Source organism: Mustela erminea, chromosome 8 (assembly GCF_009829155.1).
Source record: "Mustela erminea isolate mMusErm1 chromosome 8, mMusErm1.Pri, whole genome shotgun sequence".
Lineage (NCBI taxonomy): Eukaryota > Metazoa > Chordata > Mammalia > Carnivora > Mustelidae > Mustela > Mustela erminea.
Genome location: NC_045621.1, coordinates 53,626,048 through 53,639,852, shown reverse-complemented (window position 1 = coordinate 53,639,852; position 13,805 = coordinate 53,626,048). Strand labels below are relative to the sequence as shown.

Here is a 13,805-nt window from a genome sequence, read left to right as displayed (position 1 = left end):
CCAATTGGAAACTTATGTTTCCTTCCTTTGTAAATCAAAGGGCATCAGGTGAAATCTGACACCAGTGATAATGCAGTGTTGCCAAAGATTGTGAATACCGATGTTAGTATCTATTTCCCTTTCTTTGATTTACCATATATTTTATACATTTTGAAAACTGGGAGCCAGGGATTTGGACAAATTTTATGTTGACAAATTTTAAAGTGCTATAAAATTGGATAAGCTAGCTCACTGGACGACGTTTTGAGCGGCAATATATTTTTCTCCAGGCACGGAACAAACAGCTCATTGTTGCAAGTCCGTCCGGGAGTCATCGCTTTGCGGGATTCTATACAATTTCAAAGAAGCTTCAGAAACTCACACAGGCCTTTGAGCATGTAAAATCAGGAGGCCGCACATCTAAACCACAAATGGAGAACGTGCTCCATATACATGTGTAAATCAAAACCTGTAAAATAACATGGGCATTATAAAATTTGTGTTAAAACTGATAACAGCTTTACTGATTTACTGACAATGAAAATATATAGCATTTTTTCTGTCAGAGCATTTATCAACACTTGGCAACCCCGCACTAACTTGACATGTAAGATGATCAAAATGGATTATGTAATCTTTCCCATTCATTTCTATTGATTTTAGTTATGATAAAATTCATCAGTGTGCCTGGGAACACTCAGGCTGAAAAGCTCTGGTTGACCAAGTGGGGGGGGGGAGGTGGAGGAAAGAAAGAAAAAAAAAGAATTCAACAGAGTTGTAACGGGATGAATATAATTTTAGAATAGGATTGCACAAATACAGAAGTCCTGCCCTAAAGGCTCCAGCAACAAATTAATACAAATAATTCTGGCAGTCTCATAAAATTACATTTGTCTATGCAGAGATACACTTTTGAGATAAAATTACAAAATTCCAAGCCAGAATTATTAATGGGTAAGTGCCATTTAAAAAAAAAAAAAAAAGTTGCTGGAAATATTTACAAACTTTTTTTAAACTTCAACAGTAATCAAAGTTATTTCTCTGACTGTAAGTAACATCAAAATGCCAGCAACTGGACCATTTTAATCAGTTTTATTGATTCGTGCTTTCAGTTCTTATTCAGTTAAAAACAAGGCACATTAAATACATCTTCTTATTGCTCTATAAATGCATGCAGCTCATTCTGTATATCAAAAGTAATAAATAATGGCGATAAAACACCAAGACAGTTATAAAAATGACAACCCAACCTCAAACACAGTATTTAACAGTCCCATCTAGAACAATAACCCAACACATACACGAAAGGGCCACGTTTAAAGGCATGCAGTGCGCGTATTCACTCCAGCACCGGCTTGTACTTGAGTCTTTAAAAACACAGTAGGGCTTTTTTATTCCCTGAAAACGGTGGACATAATGCAAAACAGTGCAAGTTAGAGCGTCACTGACTTTAATGTTATTACATTCATAGGCCAAAAAATCTTTAACAATACATAAAAAAGTAAATAAGATCGGTGATCATCCTTACAGTATGTTTAGTCAAAGTCACAATGAAATTTGCGTTGTTGTACAAGACACAAAGCTACATATTTTGGAAAAGACAAAACGAAGCTAGAAACTAAAGCAGAATAGGGAGCATGCATTTAATAGTAGAAATCCTCAAGTTGCACTTGGTATAAACTGATTGAAAGCAAGAATCTTGCAAACAGCGTGAGGGCTACGAGGCAGACAGCCTTGGCTTAACAAATAATCCAGCATGGTCACTATTGTTAGGACTGTGGTATGGGGCTATTTAAAGGAAATCCATCTCTTCGCCACAGATGGGGGTTCCTTCACCTGAATCCCCTTAAAGGCTCTTGAAACAAATCACTTGATGAGAAAGACAATCTCTGCACCCCCCAACCCCACCCCCACAGAATCACCTAGTATCCCATACATACAAAAAGAAAAGAAAAATTCCCTTGTCCTTCAAATAGGTTTTGAAGGGGCTAATCCCTCCATTTCCTCTCCCCTTTTCTGAAATCAGGTACAGAAGCTGTACAGGTTTAATTAAGAACTCACACAAAAATGCGGGGGTGCTTCATTCACAGTAAAGACTTGGAACCAGCTCACTTCGAAGACGAGTCTCTGGGATTGGTGAAGGAGCGTATGTTTTAGAATTAGCAGATTTTCAGCAAAAGCAGAGACACTCAAAGGAAGCAAAGTGCGCTTTTCTTTGTCCTTAAAGGAACTTACTCCGAGCAAAGCGTGCACAAACCAGCCTGTTGTACACACACAGTTCTGCACAGGCCAGTCAGCCTATTAAGCCGGTCCCTACTGTAATGGGTTCAGGGTTCAGGGAGGGCACAAGTTCTCGCTATCTTGATCTAACTAGAAAGAGAGAAAGAGAGAGAGAGCACAAAGGTACTGTATTGTGGTACGTCATGCGTGGTGCTTTAAAGGACAGCATTTTTATCAAGGATCACCAGGTTCTAAACAGTGGAACTTATTGTCTTGATTAAAAAACAAAAATAAAAACAAAACCAAACCAAAAAAACCCCCACTAAATTACAAAGCCACATGCTTCTAATGTTTTCTGTTTTCTGTTTTTTGTTTTTTTTTTTAAAGGCAGTGTAAAATGCTCCCACGTTGAAAGAAAAATGTTCACAGTGATACCTGGGAGCATCCTTGGCTCCATTTTAGGTTTTCCTTATGGAAGTGGCAAGTCTGAACTTCATTTAAAAAAAACAAATGATTGTTTTGAAGTGGGGTGGGGGCTTAGGTTGTTAACAGTGTTAACATTATGACCTCCAGGCTCATACCCCACTTGAATGAGGCAGTAAGGTACTCTACAATGGTCAAATAAATAGAAATAACAGCACAAAGTGTTTTATGTACTAGTTTAAAAAAACAAACAAACAAACAAACAAACAAAACTAAGATCTCAAGTCTGTGCAATTAAAGCCTGCCATTAAATATAGAGTTCTATCTCCTATTACATATACAACCTGATCTTAGAAAATAAAAAGGCAGGTAGTTAACCTCACAGAAGGAAGCACAGTGGGTAAAAATTCAGGTCATTGGTTAAAATGCTAGTGAAGTATTGCAAAAGCATCATACCACATTGGCCCTTTAAATTCAACGCATTATTTGTTAAATTCAATGCAGATTTATTTGTGTGTGTGTGGTGTGGGAGGAGTCTGTGTGTGGATATGTGTTGTGCATGGTTCTATTTCTTTTCTTTTTCTCTGTGGTTGAGAACTTTTCCACGAAGGAGAAAGGCTTTAAGCAACCCAAATGACCTTGAATACTGCAGCATTGTGCCTTTTTACAAATAATTATAATTAAAGTTAACTAAAGGTTAGTTCGATCTTCTTTTACTCTCCATTTGAAATTACTCCCCCAAAATGATGCAATAAACTAAGCCAAATAGGCCATGTTTGACAACAGCACATGCTCTACAGTTTAGGATTTGGGGATTGAAAATCGTGCTATCGTGTGTGGATATACACACACAGATTTTAAATCTTTAACTTTATTACTGCTGTAAGGATTTGAGAAGTTTAGTCTCATTTCATTACATCCAACTTGCCACTTAAATGCTGGTTTTAAAATATGAAAAGCAAGGATCTTCCTGGCAACTATAATAGTCAAAGAAAAACCAGCAGTAACTGGGGGAAAAAAAAAAAAAAAAAAACGAATTGCTGAGATGAAACTATCAGTGTAATCCAGCAAATGTCAATGCTATCCTTATCATACACCTGTGATTCTGGAAGCGTTCAGAGTTTCTCTTTGAGACTCGCTCCTGTAACCAGATCTAAACTTTGTCTTCCCTCTCCAGTTTTGCCAGTCATACCCTGGATATGAAACTACACAATATTGTTTGGATGGGGAAGACAGACCAGCTCCGGGAAGAAGGATCTGAGCGGTCTCCAGAAATGCTATCATTTCTATAGGTCACTCCCTGCTCCATTTCTGTTAGGAGCAAATCCTACCTACAGTCTTAACGCCCAAAGCTTTGTGCACCTCACGAAATTTTTCTAGCTTCTATTCAATTTTGGCCAAAATGCTCTGTCCTTAAGAATGACCCAGAATAAGTGAAGAGACAAACGAAAAGGGAGTAGGTCCAGTCTAAGAGGTTACAAAATGGATGCAGAATATTAAATCGGTGTGCACTGAAAGTAAGAAACAAGATAAAATACACTGTTCAGAAGCTAGATTGAATGGCAAAGACAAATCAACACCCTAAAGCTTTGGAATGTTTCCCAGTGTTAACAAAGGCATCTACCCATAGCCACTGTTTTGGAGTGGTCTAAGTCATCTCTGGTTGTTACAGGATGATTTGTTGTTCCCATGTCTGTTGGCTGTGGATGTACTGCCCAGACTCACAATCCTCCACAGCTTCGGTCCACTGGAATGGGGACTCTTCTGTCGAGGTTCTCTTCTGCAGTTTTCATCAGGATCGCGAGCCGGCTTCCGGACACCCTTCCTTTCTGAATAGCACTCATCAGCTTCAAGAGAAAATAGGCAACAGGGTCAGAAGGCAGGCGTGCTTCCCCCCTTTCTTCACCGCGTCTTAATGGTTACCTCTGCAGTGGCTCCATCAAAAACCCATAGTGGGTGTTACAGCTCCAATAAGAAGAATACAATCTTTGAACATCTCAAAAGGCAGGAAAGGGGCAGGTGTTTCAGGGCTGTGAAAACTATACCTATCTAGCCAGTCAGCCTGCTTTTAAAATGCAAATCGAATGCATCACTTTTTACCCCTTTCATGTGCTCAGGGCACATATTTTTTTGGAGCCACTCAAATATTGGATCTGTAATTTCATTTAAAAACCTTAAAAAGGAATCTCAGGGATTGAACAAAGACAAATCATGACCTATATTTAACTACTCTTTTTTAGTGTTACTGTACTTGACAACTTCAAGTCCCTTAAATCCAAATTCCTTAAAGACTTTTTAAAGTAATTTACATTTAAGTCCTTGAAATGGACCCAGAGATCTACCTTAAGAATTAAAAGCACTCCACAGCCCAGATTTTAGTTAATTCATTTTTATCCAATGGATAAAATCAGAATTAGTCTTGAAATTACATGCAGTCAGCGGGCAAAGGCCTTTAATCTGGAAGGCACTTTGCAATTATGAGCATGGGGATTTTTTTTCTTTCTTTCTCAAGTTGATGTGGTTTTAACTATTTGCTTTTCTTGAGCTCACTTTCCCAATCTTTTGTATTTATTTATTTGAAAAAGAACTCAGCCATTCACCAGGAAAAATTCTCAAAATATTTTTAGGGTTATACTCTTGAGCCTACAGAGATACATTTCTTAAAAATGACTCTGAATAAGAGTCAGAGGCATCTGCCAAAGGGCTGGATCAGAATTTCATGACCTTATTAAAAGCTGTTTCACAAGCCACTGCTTATTAGAGACGGACTCCTACATGCAGGGCGTCATTAGAGCCCAAACCTAAAAATAAAGTCATGTAACCATGCAACATCTGTAGTGATCGTTCCATGATGATTATTGAAAACACAGATCTACATTCAAATAGGTGTTTCATGGGATAAACATGGGCTCTTTATGTTCAGAAAAGAAAAATAATTTATTTTAAAAAAACACCCTGAAAACATACTTTACGTCTGACAAATGGTGTGACGTAAAGAATGCTGACATCTAAAGACAGAGCAATTTGCTGTTTATTGTTTTGTCTATGGTTCCATGAAGACCTTCTAAGTTTACTGGAGCTAACAAAATTGATAGAGCTAGAGTTTTTTTCTTGATTCATAAACATTATATGATGTACCAACCTTTAAAAATTCAGTTTTCTTTAAACATAACAAGTATTTTGAAACCATATTATGAGGGGAAAAAACAACAACAACATTCAGGTGTGAATATATTTCATGAGAAATATGGTCAGCATTTTTTAAGTTGAAAATTACACTGTGTATTTGTACTTAGTAGAAGCATGAATAGTCTCTTTCATTTAGAAGTGGACAAGAAATAATTATTTAAAATCTCTACAAGGAAATCTGCAGATGTTTTAAATTATTTTCCATGTGTTTAATTCTATTGCACTCAAGAAAATTACTTAAAACCCAAGTCACATAGCATATCTATAAAATTGGACTCTTATCGTTTCTAAAACTCCAGATCTTTCAACCCTAAATGCTATTGTTTATTTACAACACCCATGAAATGAAGCATAAGCTATTTCCTTGAAGAAAAGTTTTCTAAAATTCTGAGACAAACAATAAAATATTCTTGAGAAAAAACTAGACCAAAAAAAAAAAAATGTATTCAATGGTTTCTAATTTCCCAGCATATATTTTAAGCTCCATTTCAAATGTGCACTTAAACAGTAAGCTAAAGAACTAAACATTCTTTTTTGTAATGCTGGACACAACCTGTGAAAATTTTCTGCATTTAGATTCAACAATGCTCTTATCTGCAGCTCATCTCTAGAGAGACAATTACCATTTCCTTTGCCTTGATATTGTTTGTTTAACTTGACACAGTGAAGAAAGGGCTGACATTGACCAAAATCCCCAGCATTAATTTATTTCATGTTCAGCATTCATCATTGCCAGGGTACAAGCAAGACCTGGCATTCATTTGAAATACCTGCCCCAAGAAGCACTGTGGAAAAAACCCGGCCACTTGGAAACCAGTGCATTCTTCATATGAGCAGAGTCCTATGGACAGCTACAAATAACATATGGGTTTATTAAATTTCCTTCTTTTAAGGAACTTTTAAGGAATGATGTGTAGCCTCCAGTTGGAAGTCAGAATAACAGAATTTGCTTTCTTCACGATTACGATTAAACAGTTGAGACTTGGGGAAGTGGAACAATGGAAACAGAAATGCTTGAATTATGGGATCTTGACCCCCAAAATACAGGTTTCCTTTCTTTTGCTTTTCAGGTTCTTCATAATGTAGGAATATAATAATTACATTGCAGGGTCTCTAGTAAATATCCTCAAATCAATACAACTAGAATTTTTTTTTAATATCTTTTAAAAAATTACTTTCCACATTAGAAATACAGTGTGTGCCTCTTTGGAAGCAGGTGAAAAATGGTCTGGCAGTGGTAGTCCATGGCGTATTTTTCTAAATTTTAGCATACTTCTTATTCAGCCTTTAAACCATGATTAAATTGTTAATTGAAATTGCCCAACACAACAGAACGTCTTAGAAGAAGAAAACAAAACAAAACAAAGAAAAAAACAAGAAAGAAAGAAAGAAAGAAAGAAAGAAAGAAAGAAAGAAAGAAAGAAAGAAAGAAAGAAAGAAAGAGAAAAGAACATGCTCCATGCAGAGCCTGATCCTTGAGTGCAGACCGAGGCAAACTTTGCTGGCTTCAAGCATTCTTTTTTTCAGAATGACATGACAACCGTGTAGACTTAAGAATCCATCCTGAGGGGCCGCCTGGGTGGCTCAGTGGGTTAGAGCCTCTGCCTTTGGCTCAGGTCATGATCCCAGAGTCCTGGGATGGAGCCCTGCATCAGGCTCTCTGCTTGGCAGGGAGCCTAGTTCCCCCTCTCTCTGTCTCTGCCTGCCTCTCTGCCTACTTTTGATCTCTACCTGTCAAATAAAATCTTAAAAAAAAAAAAAAAGAATCCATTCTCGAACAGCCATTCACAACCAAAAGATAAAAACCAAACACACGTGTTTCCCCTCACCACAGCTCACCTGCAAAAATTCATTGAGTTCCACCTGTCCATTTTTGTTCAAGTCTACTTCATTCAGAATTTCATGTAGTGTATTCTCATCCATTTGGACGTTGATACTCTAAATGAAAGGAAAGCACAAAATAAGGAGGTTTAATTAAAAATGATGCATGCCCTTTTATTAAAGCTACCAAACTTTCAAAAATTACAGGAGAAAATTACTTATAGAAAGCATTAGAGGCAGAAAAAATGATCTAATCGAGTTTTTATGTTTTTCTGCTAGCAAAGACATTGAGCTAAAAAAATATTACCTCTAATACACGCTGAACATCAACAATGGTAATAAAGCCCTTTTGGTCTGCATCAAACTTATGAAATCTCTTCTTGTACCTGGAACACAACATTGAACATTGGAAAAACATACCTACATAGGTCAAGTCACAACAGAGAAATATGGAAACTTATTAGAAGTACCTGTCGATGTCAGAAGGCAGGAGGCTAATTTCAGAGCGATCTGTTAACTGTTCTGATCGAGATTTATAGCCCATTTCATAATACAGAAACTTCCTGGCTGTTTCAAGTTCCTCCTAAAACACAAGCATACACAAAGTTCAAAGATTTATGGAAAGAATTATTGATTTTTTTTTCCTTTCTTACTTTTCTGACCAGCACAATTTTTTATTTCTTCCAGTTTCACTGAAGTATAATTTATATTCAATAAAATGCACCTATTTTAGATACGCAGTTTGATGTATACTCTACCACGATCAAGATATAAGACATTTCTATCACCCGAAGAAGCTTCCTCTGGCCCCCTTTTTTGTTTTCAGTTGATCTGCTAGGCTCAAGTCATCACTGATCCGCTCTGTCTGCAGAGTGTTTTCGCATTTTCCCGAGTTTCACATAAAAGGGCCCCTACAGTACATAGTGTTCTCTGACTGCTTTCACACAGCATGAGGATTCTGAGACTCATTCATGTTGTTGTTTTAATATTTTGTTTCCTTTTACTGAGGAATATTATCACCCAGTCTCATCTAGCCAAATCTAGAGAACCCAATCCTTGTGGTTTAGTGACAAATAAAGCAATTAAAAGTGACAAACAGCCACTATGATGTGGAGGCAAAGTCACTGACAGACATCATCGGATCAGCTACCCTGAAGTTTTGTCACAAGAATGCTGAGAGTTCGGTGGGAGCTACAGAGTCAGAAGAAGAAACAAGTTCTCTGAACAGTTACTCTGACACTTTCCACTGTCCCCAGTCCCAGAAGATAGTAACTATTGTAGAGAACACTGACTTGGTTTTTCACGGCACTCTCCTGCTGGCTTACAGCTTACAAACCGTCTTTTTCTTTCCTTTCTCTTTTTGGAATTTTGTACTACATTTGCCCACCTTCTGTCTTCTGGTTCTGTTCTTATTTGCCACAATATTTTAAAGCTCAACGGTAGTTAAATAATCCCATCTGCAAATTCTCTGAGTACCCAGAGATATCATTTTTCTGGGCTGGCATATAAACTCATTTAGAGCAGCCTCCTATTTGAATATCTATTTCCTCTTACCAATATTTATTTTGCTCTTTTCACACTGAAAACTGTTCTCCTTGACAAAAAAAGAAGGAAAGAAATTTGGTTTTAGACTCTGAGTTGAATTGTTCTCTCTTTTCTCCAGCATTCAAGAATATGGTGCCACTCATTTTAAGCAATGATCTAGGTTAGGCCTTCCATGCATTCTTTACGATTTTTTTAATTTTTTGGGGAGGCGTCTGGGTGGCTCAGTGGGTTAAAGCCTCTGCCTTCAGCTCAAGTCATGATCTCAGAGTCCTGGGATCAAGCCCCACATCGGGCTCTCTGCTCAGCAGGGAGCCTGCTTCCTCCTTTCTCTCTCTCTGCCTGCCTCTCTGCCTCCTTGTGATCTCTGCCTGTCAAATAAATAAATAAAATCTTTAAAAGAGAAAAAATTTTTAAAAAATAAATAAAATAAGTAAATTTATTTTTGGTGTCCTTAGCATTTTTTCCCCTGACACTGTTAGGGGAAACTCTTGACACTGTTCTATTCCTACATTCACATTAGTCCAGGAACCCTTTCATTGCGGAGCACCTGTCTTCCATCTATTTTAAATATGGTGTTTATCAGCTGGCTTTGTTCTGAATCACAGTCCCGTTTCTTCACTTGCTGCCCCCTTTTCCTTCTCATAAGAATCAATTTTGAAAAAATTTCTTTTTGTGAGGCCTTCTCAATTGACTTAAGTGGTCTTCTCTTTAAAGTCTCTCAAGGAAATATATGTATGTATGAAGGTATAAAATCTGCCTCACTAAACGTGATGGCAGCATTTCCCAACATTCACCTTGAGTAGTGCTAGTCTCCCTCCCTGCAGCCCTTCCAAAGAGAGAGAGGTGGGTCCGCATCTCTGAATAAGTTCCCTTTTGGAAACGAACAATGCACACACGCATTTAAAAGCACCAAATCATCTGTGCTAAAGAAGAAAAAAAAAAAAAAATGGTTTCCTTTGTTGAACTCAGAGTTTCCCAAATTCTTCTGTCCATGGTTTACACCTTGCAGAGTCCAATTTGGCAATGTCCCATTCTCTAAATGTCCACCAACTCCTCTATCAACCCAGTTCACTTAGACAATGTGTTCTTCCTTTATCAGTTCTTCCGATGTTGGATTCGATCTCTCGAGTAGCTGTTCTCTAAATCTTTCTCTCACTTTTGAAAACTGACATGCGTTTGTGAGGTATACACTGGTTGTAACCACTCAATTAGATTTCAAGATCCTTGAAACTATGAGCTAGTTATTATTCCCCTAAAATATTTGGTATAATGCTCAGTATACAAGTCACTCATTAAGTATTGACTGGGAAAAACAACCACAATTCATCTACAGAGAGTTATTTATCACCTTGTTCTGCTTTCACTTTTGCAGGTTAAATAATCCCAATGCTTTTAACCTTTTCTCAGAAGTCCAGCTTTCTAACCTTTAATTCTTTTTTTTTTTCCTTCTCCTTTGTTCTCTCTAGACTGTCCACAGGTCTCATTAATACTCCTACAGCTCAGATACTAGGTAATAACTTGAGGTCGTTTATTTCTCTTACTTTGTTGAGGGGGGAAGGGAGAATATTCTGAGCACACAAATCTACTCATAAAACTTGAACTGAATGAAGTTAAATCTAGTTTCCTCAGGAGGGCCAAACACAGCCAGTTTACAGAATTTTCTTCCTCCTTCCTACCTCCTACAGCCTGCATTCCTGGCACCAGCTATCTTCCTGCATATTCAAATCTTTCCAACCATAATTTTTACAGGAACACATTATCCCCAATCTTTCTATATGGTAAAAAAAAAAAAATGATTGGCATTAGTAAAGGCACAAGTTTCATTCTTGGGTTGTCTCTGTAGGCAGCTTTAGTCCATCAAATCGAAATCGACACTGGAAGAGCTACATCCAGTCCTGCCAATGCAGGGGCAACAGGGCAAGGTCGGGAAAGCTCAGGCCCTGAAATCAGAGTACCTGGCTTCAACTCCTGTTCTATAATTCACTACCTGTATGAACTCCGACTGGATGTACTCACTGAACCTGTGTTCTCTCCTATAAAAAGTGGGTAAAGGCTAACCAAAGGTCAGGTGAAGGACCTCTGAAGGACTCCTGCCATCAGTACACTACAAACATTGCACTAAAGTTAGGAGAAATTTAAAAATGCAGGGTCATGGTTTCAGCCCCAAAGACCCTGAATTTGATAGTCTAAAGCCAAGCCTCAAAAATCTGTTTGCTTTCCCTGTATTTCAAGTGATTCTGATATGTAACAACCTTTGGGAATCTACACCAGAATGAGAATGTTTCAAGGACAGGATCTATGCTCAGGTCTTCCTTATACCTTCCATATAGGACACAGATGCTCAGTTATGTTCATTCACTCATTGACAGTTACTTATTGAGGGCCTGCCATGACGGGCACTGAGGTTACAGAAACAAACCAGACCATGTCCTCTCCTTTGGAAAGCTCATTTCCTGGATGAGAGGCAGATAACAAAGAAACAAACAATGGAATACATAGTATATCCTATAGGAACAGATGCCAAAGAGAAAAATAAGGTAGGGAGAGGGACAGGAAGTGAAGGGCTAGGCCATGAGGTTACCTAGGAAAGAACGTTCCAGGCAGAGAAATCAGCAGGGCTTAAATAAGGAAGAGCAACTCAGCTTGTGGGGAGTGAGTGAATGGGAAGTCCACGGGGATCAGAAAGGTGGTGGCCAGATCCTGGAGACCTTGTAAACAAACCGCTGTCATGACTCATGACTTTGGCTTCGAATAAACCAGAGGGTGTTTCAGCAAAGTAATTGTTCATTATCAGTCCTCATCCTTCTAGTCGATCAGCATGATTTGATACAGTAGATTACTTTTCTTTTCTTGAAATATTTTCTTCCTTTCCTTCTGGGACACAACTCCTTCTTCAGTCTTTTCACCCTTTCTCCAACCTCGCTAGCTATCACTTTCCCTTGCTCGAGGCGTCTTCCTTATCTACCCCACTTCCGAACTCTGGAGAGCTCCAGGGCTGTGTTGGAACAACTTGCTGTTATCTCACTGCACAAACTCCCCACGAGATCTCGTCTGGCCTGATGGCTTAAATACCAACAGAAATTTGTATCTTTAGTTCAGACCTCCCCTCTGCACTTCATTTGGACTGACATATCCAAAGATCTGGGCTTATGTTTTAATAGAATTGCTTAAGTTGTTAAAGTAAGAATACTGCCCTGTGGGAGGGAAGCTTTTATAATAAACCATGGAAGAAATGCTGGTAGCTGAAAGCAGTGTGATAGCAGCTGACTGTGTTAAGAAGGGGTTGAATTCAAGCCACTCTTTGAAGATAAATATGATACAGTTTGTGGATGGATTCAGATCAGGTATGATACTGAGATTTAGGTCTAAGGAACTAAAGGTGGAATAACTATTTTTGACATGAAAAGGTCAGTAGTAGTAGTAGTCGTGAGTGCTGGTGGAGGTAGTGTTTGGAGAGAAAGAGGAGGAGATCCAAAAGAGCTGGTGCCATGGATTGAACCACCCTCTCCCCCAAATCCATATGTTGAAGCCCTAACCCCAGTGTGATGATATTCAGAGATGGGGCTTTGGCGAGGTTTAGATGAGTCTTGAGAATGGGATCCCTCTTTCTCCCTCTCTCTCCTCCACGAGAGGACACGGCAAGATGGCAGCTCTCTGAAAGTCAGCAGGAGCACTCTTACCAGAAACCAACCATGCTGGCACTCTGATCTCGGACTTCTAGCCTCCAGAATTGAGAGAAAGGAATGCCTGTTGTGAAGTCTAGGTAAGAGTAACCCTAGCCTGTAGTATTCTGTAACAGCAGCCTGACTAGATGAAGACAGAGAGGATTCCAGAAAGGAGTTCAAGAAGGAGGGAGGAATCAACTGTGTCAAGGCCACTAAATGCATGAGTAATGGAGGACCAAGAACTGACAAGTATATTGAGCAAATGGAAGCCAGCAGTGAGCATGATCAGAGCTAGTCTCAGAATGTGGCAAAAACAAGCTTCAGTGGAACCGGTTTAGAAAGACTAGGCAGGGGGTAAGGAACGGAACCAAGGAGCACAGAAAGCAATTTTTCCTATAAATACATGAAAATGCCTCTGCATATTATAACAATTTGGTTTAATTAAAATTCATGACAATCTTCTGTTTATTACAACAAGCCCAGGGCTGTACATGTGGGCATCTGAGCATCACTGTTTTTTCTTTTTTTTTAAATTTGGATATAAATATAAAATTCCAAATGACACAAATCAATAAGCATTTAGTGGTCAGGCAATAAAACCGCTATTTCCTACTGAGGGCAAATTTGCACAAGTGTGAATTTCACCATGGAAATTTAGAATACATTCTAAAAGTGTTTTCAATGAAAACCAGAAAAGTTTCTACCCACAATCATTATTATCCTACTTTTTCAGGAATTATGACCACAAATTGAAGAGTATTTTTCTAAAAGGGATTTTCCAGAAACAAACAACACATTTTGAAACCAGAATATCTTTCCAGTTGGGATCCTAAGACCTAGCAATACGAAACACACTCCCCACATGCAGAAACTGGTAAGAAATCAAAAATTCCCACTGAAAACTATACTCGCCTCTACTAACAGACAAAAGACGTGATATGTCTTGTGGTTTTAAAGGAACTG

General features: G+C 38.4%; 1 protein-coding gene across 4 annotated transcripts in view; it reads right to left on the bottom strand.

Annotated features, from left to right (window-relative positions):
• Positions 1-847: 847 nt before the first annotated feature.
• Positions 848-13,805, bottom strand: part of GPD2 (glycerol-3-phosphate dehydrogenase 2) — a 142,385-nt gene continuing 129,427 nt past the window's right edge. For 3 of the 4 annotated variants that reach the window (XM_032355628.1, XM_032355626.1, XM_032355627.1), the window contains exons 14-17: positions 8,103-8,215; positions 7,940-8,018; positions 7,651-7,749; positions 848-4,469 (exon numbers count right to left, since the gene is read on the bottom strand). In XM_032355628.1, coding sequence (XP_032211519.1) covers positions 4,344-4,469; positions 7,651-7,749; positions 7,940-8,018; positions 8,103-8,215 — 417 coding nt within the window. In that variant the 3' untranslated portion in view covers positions 848-4,343. The remainder of the gene's footprint in view (positions 4,470-7,650; positions 7,750-7,939; positions 8,019-8,102; positions 8,216-13,805) is intronic. The other variant, XM_032355629.1, reaches the window with a different exon arrangement.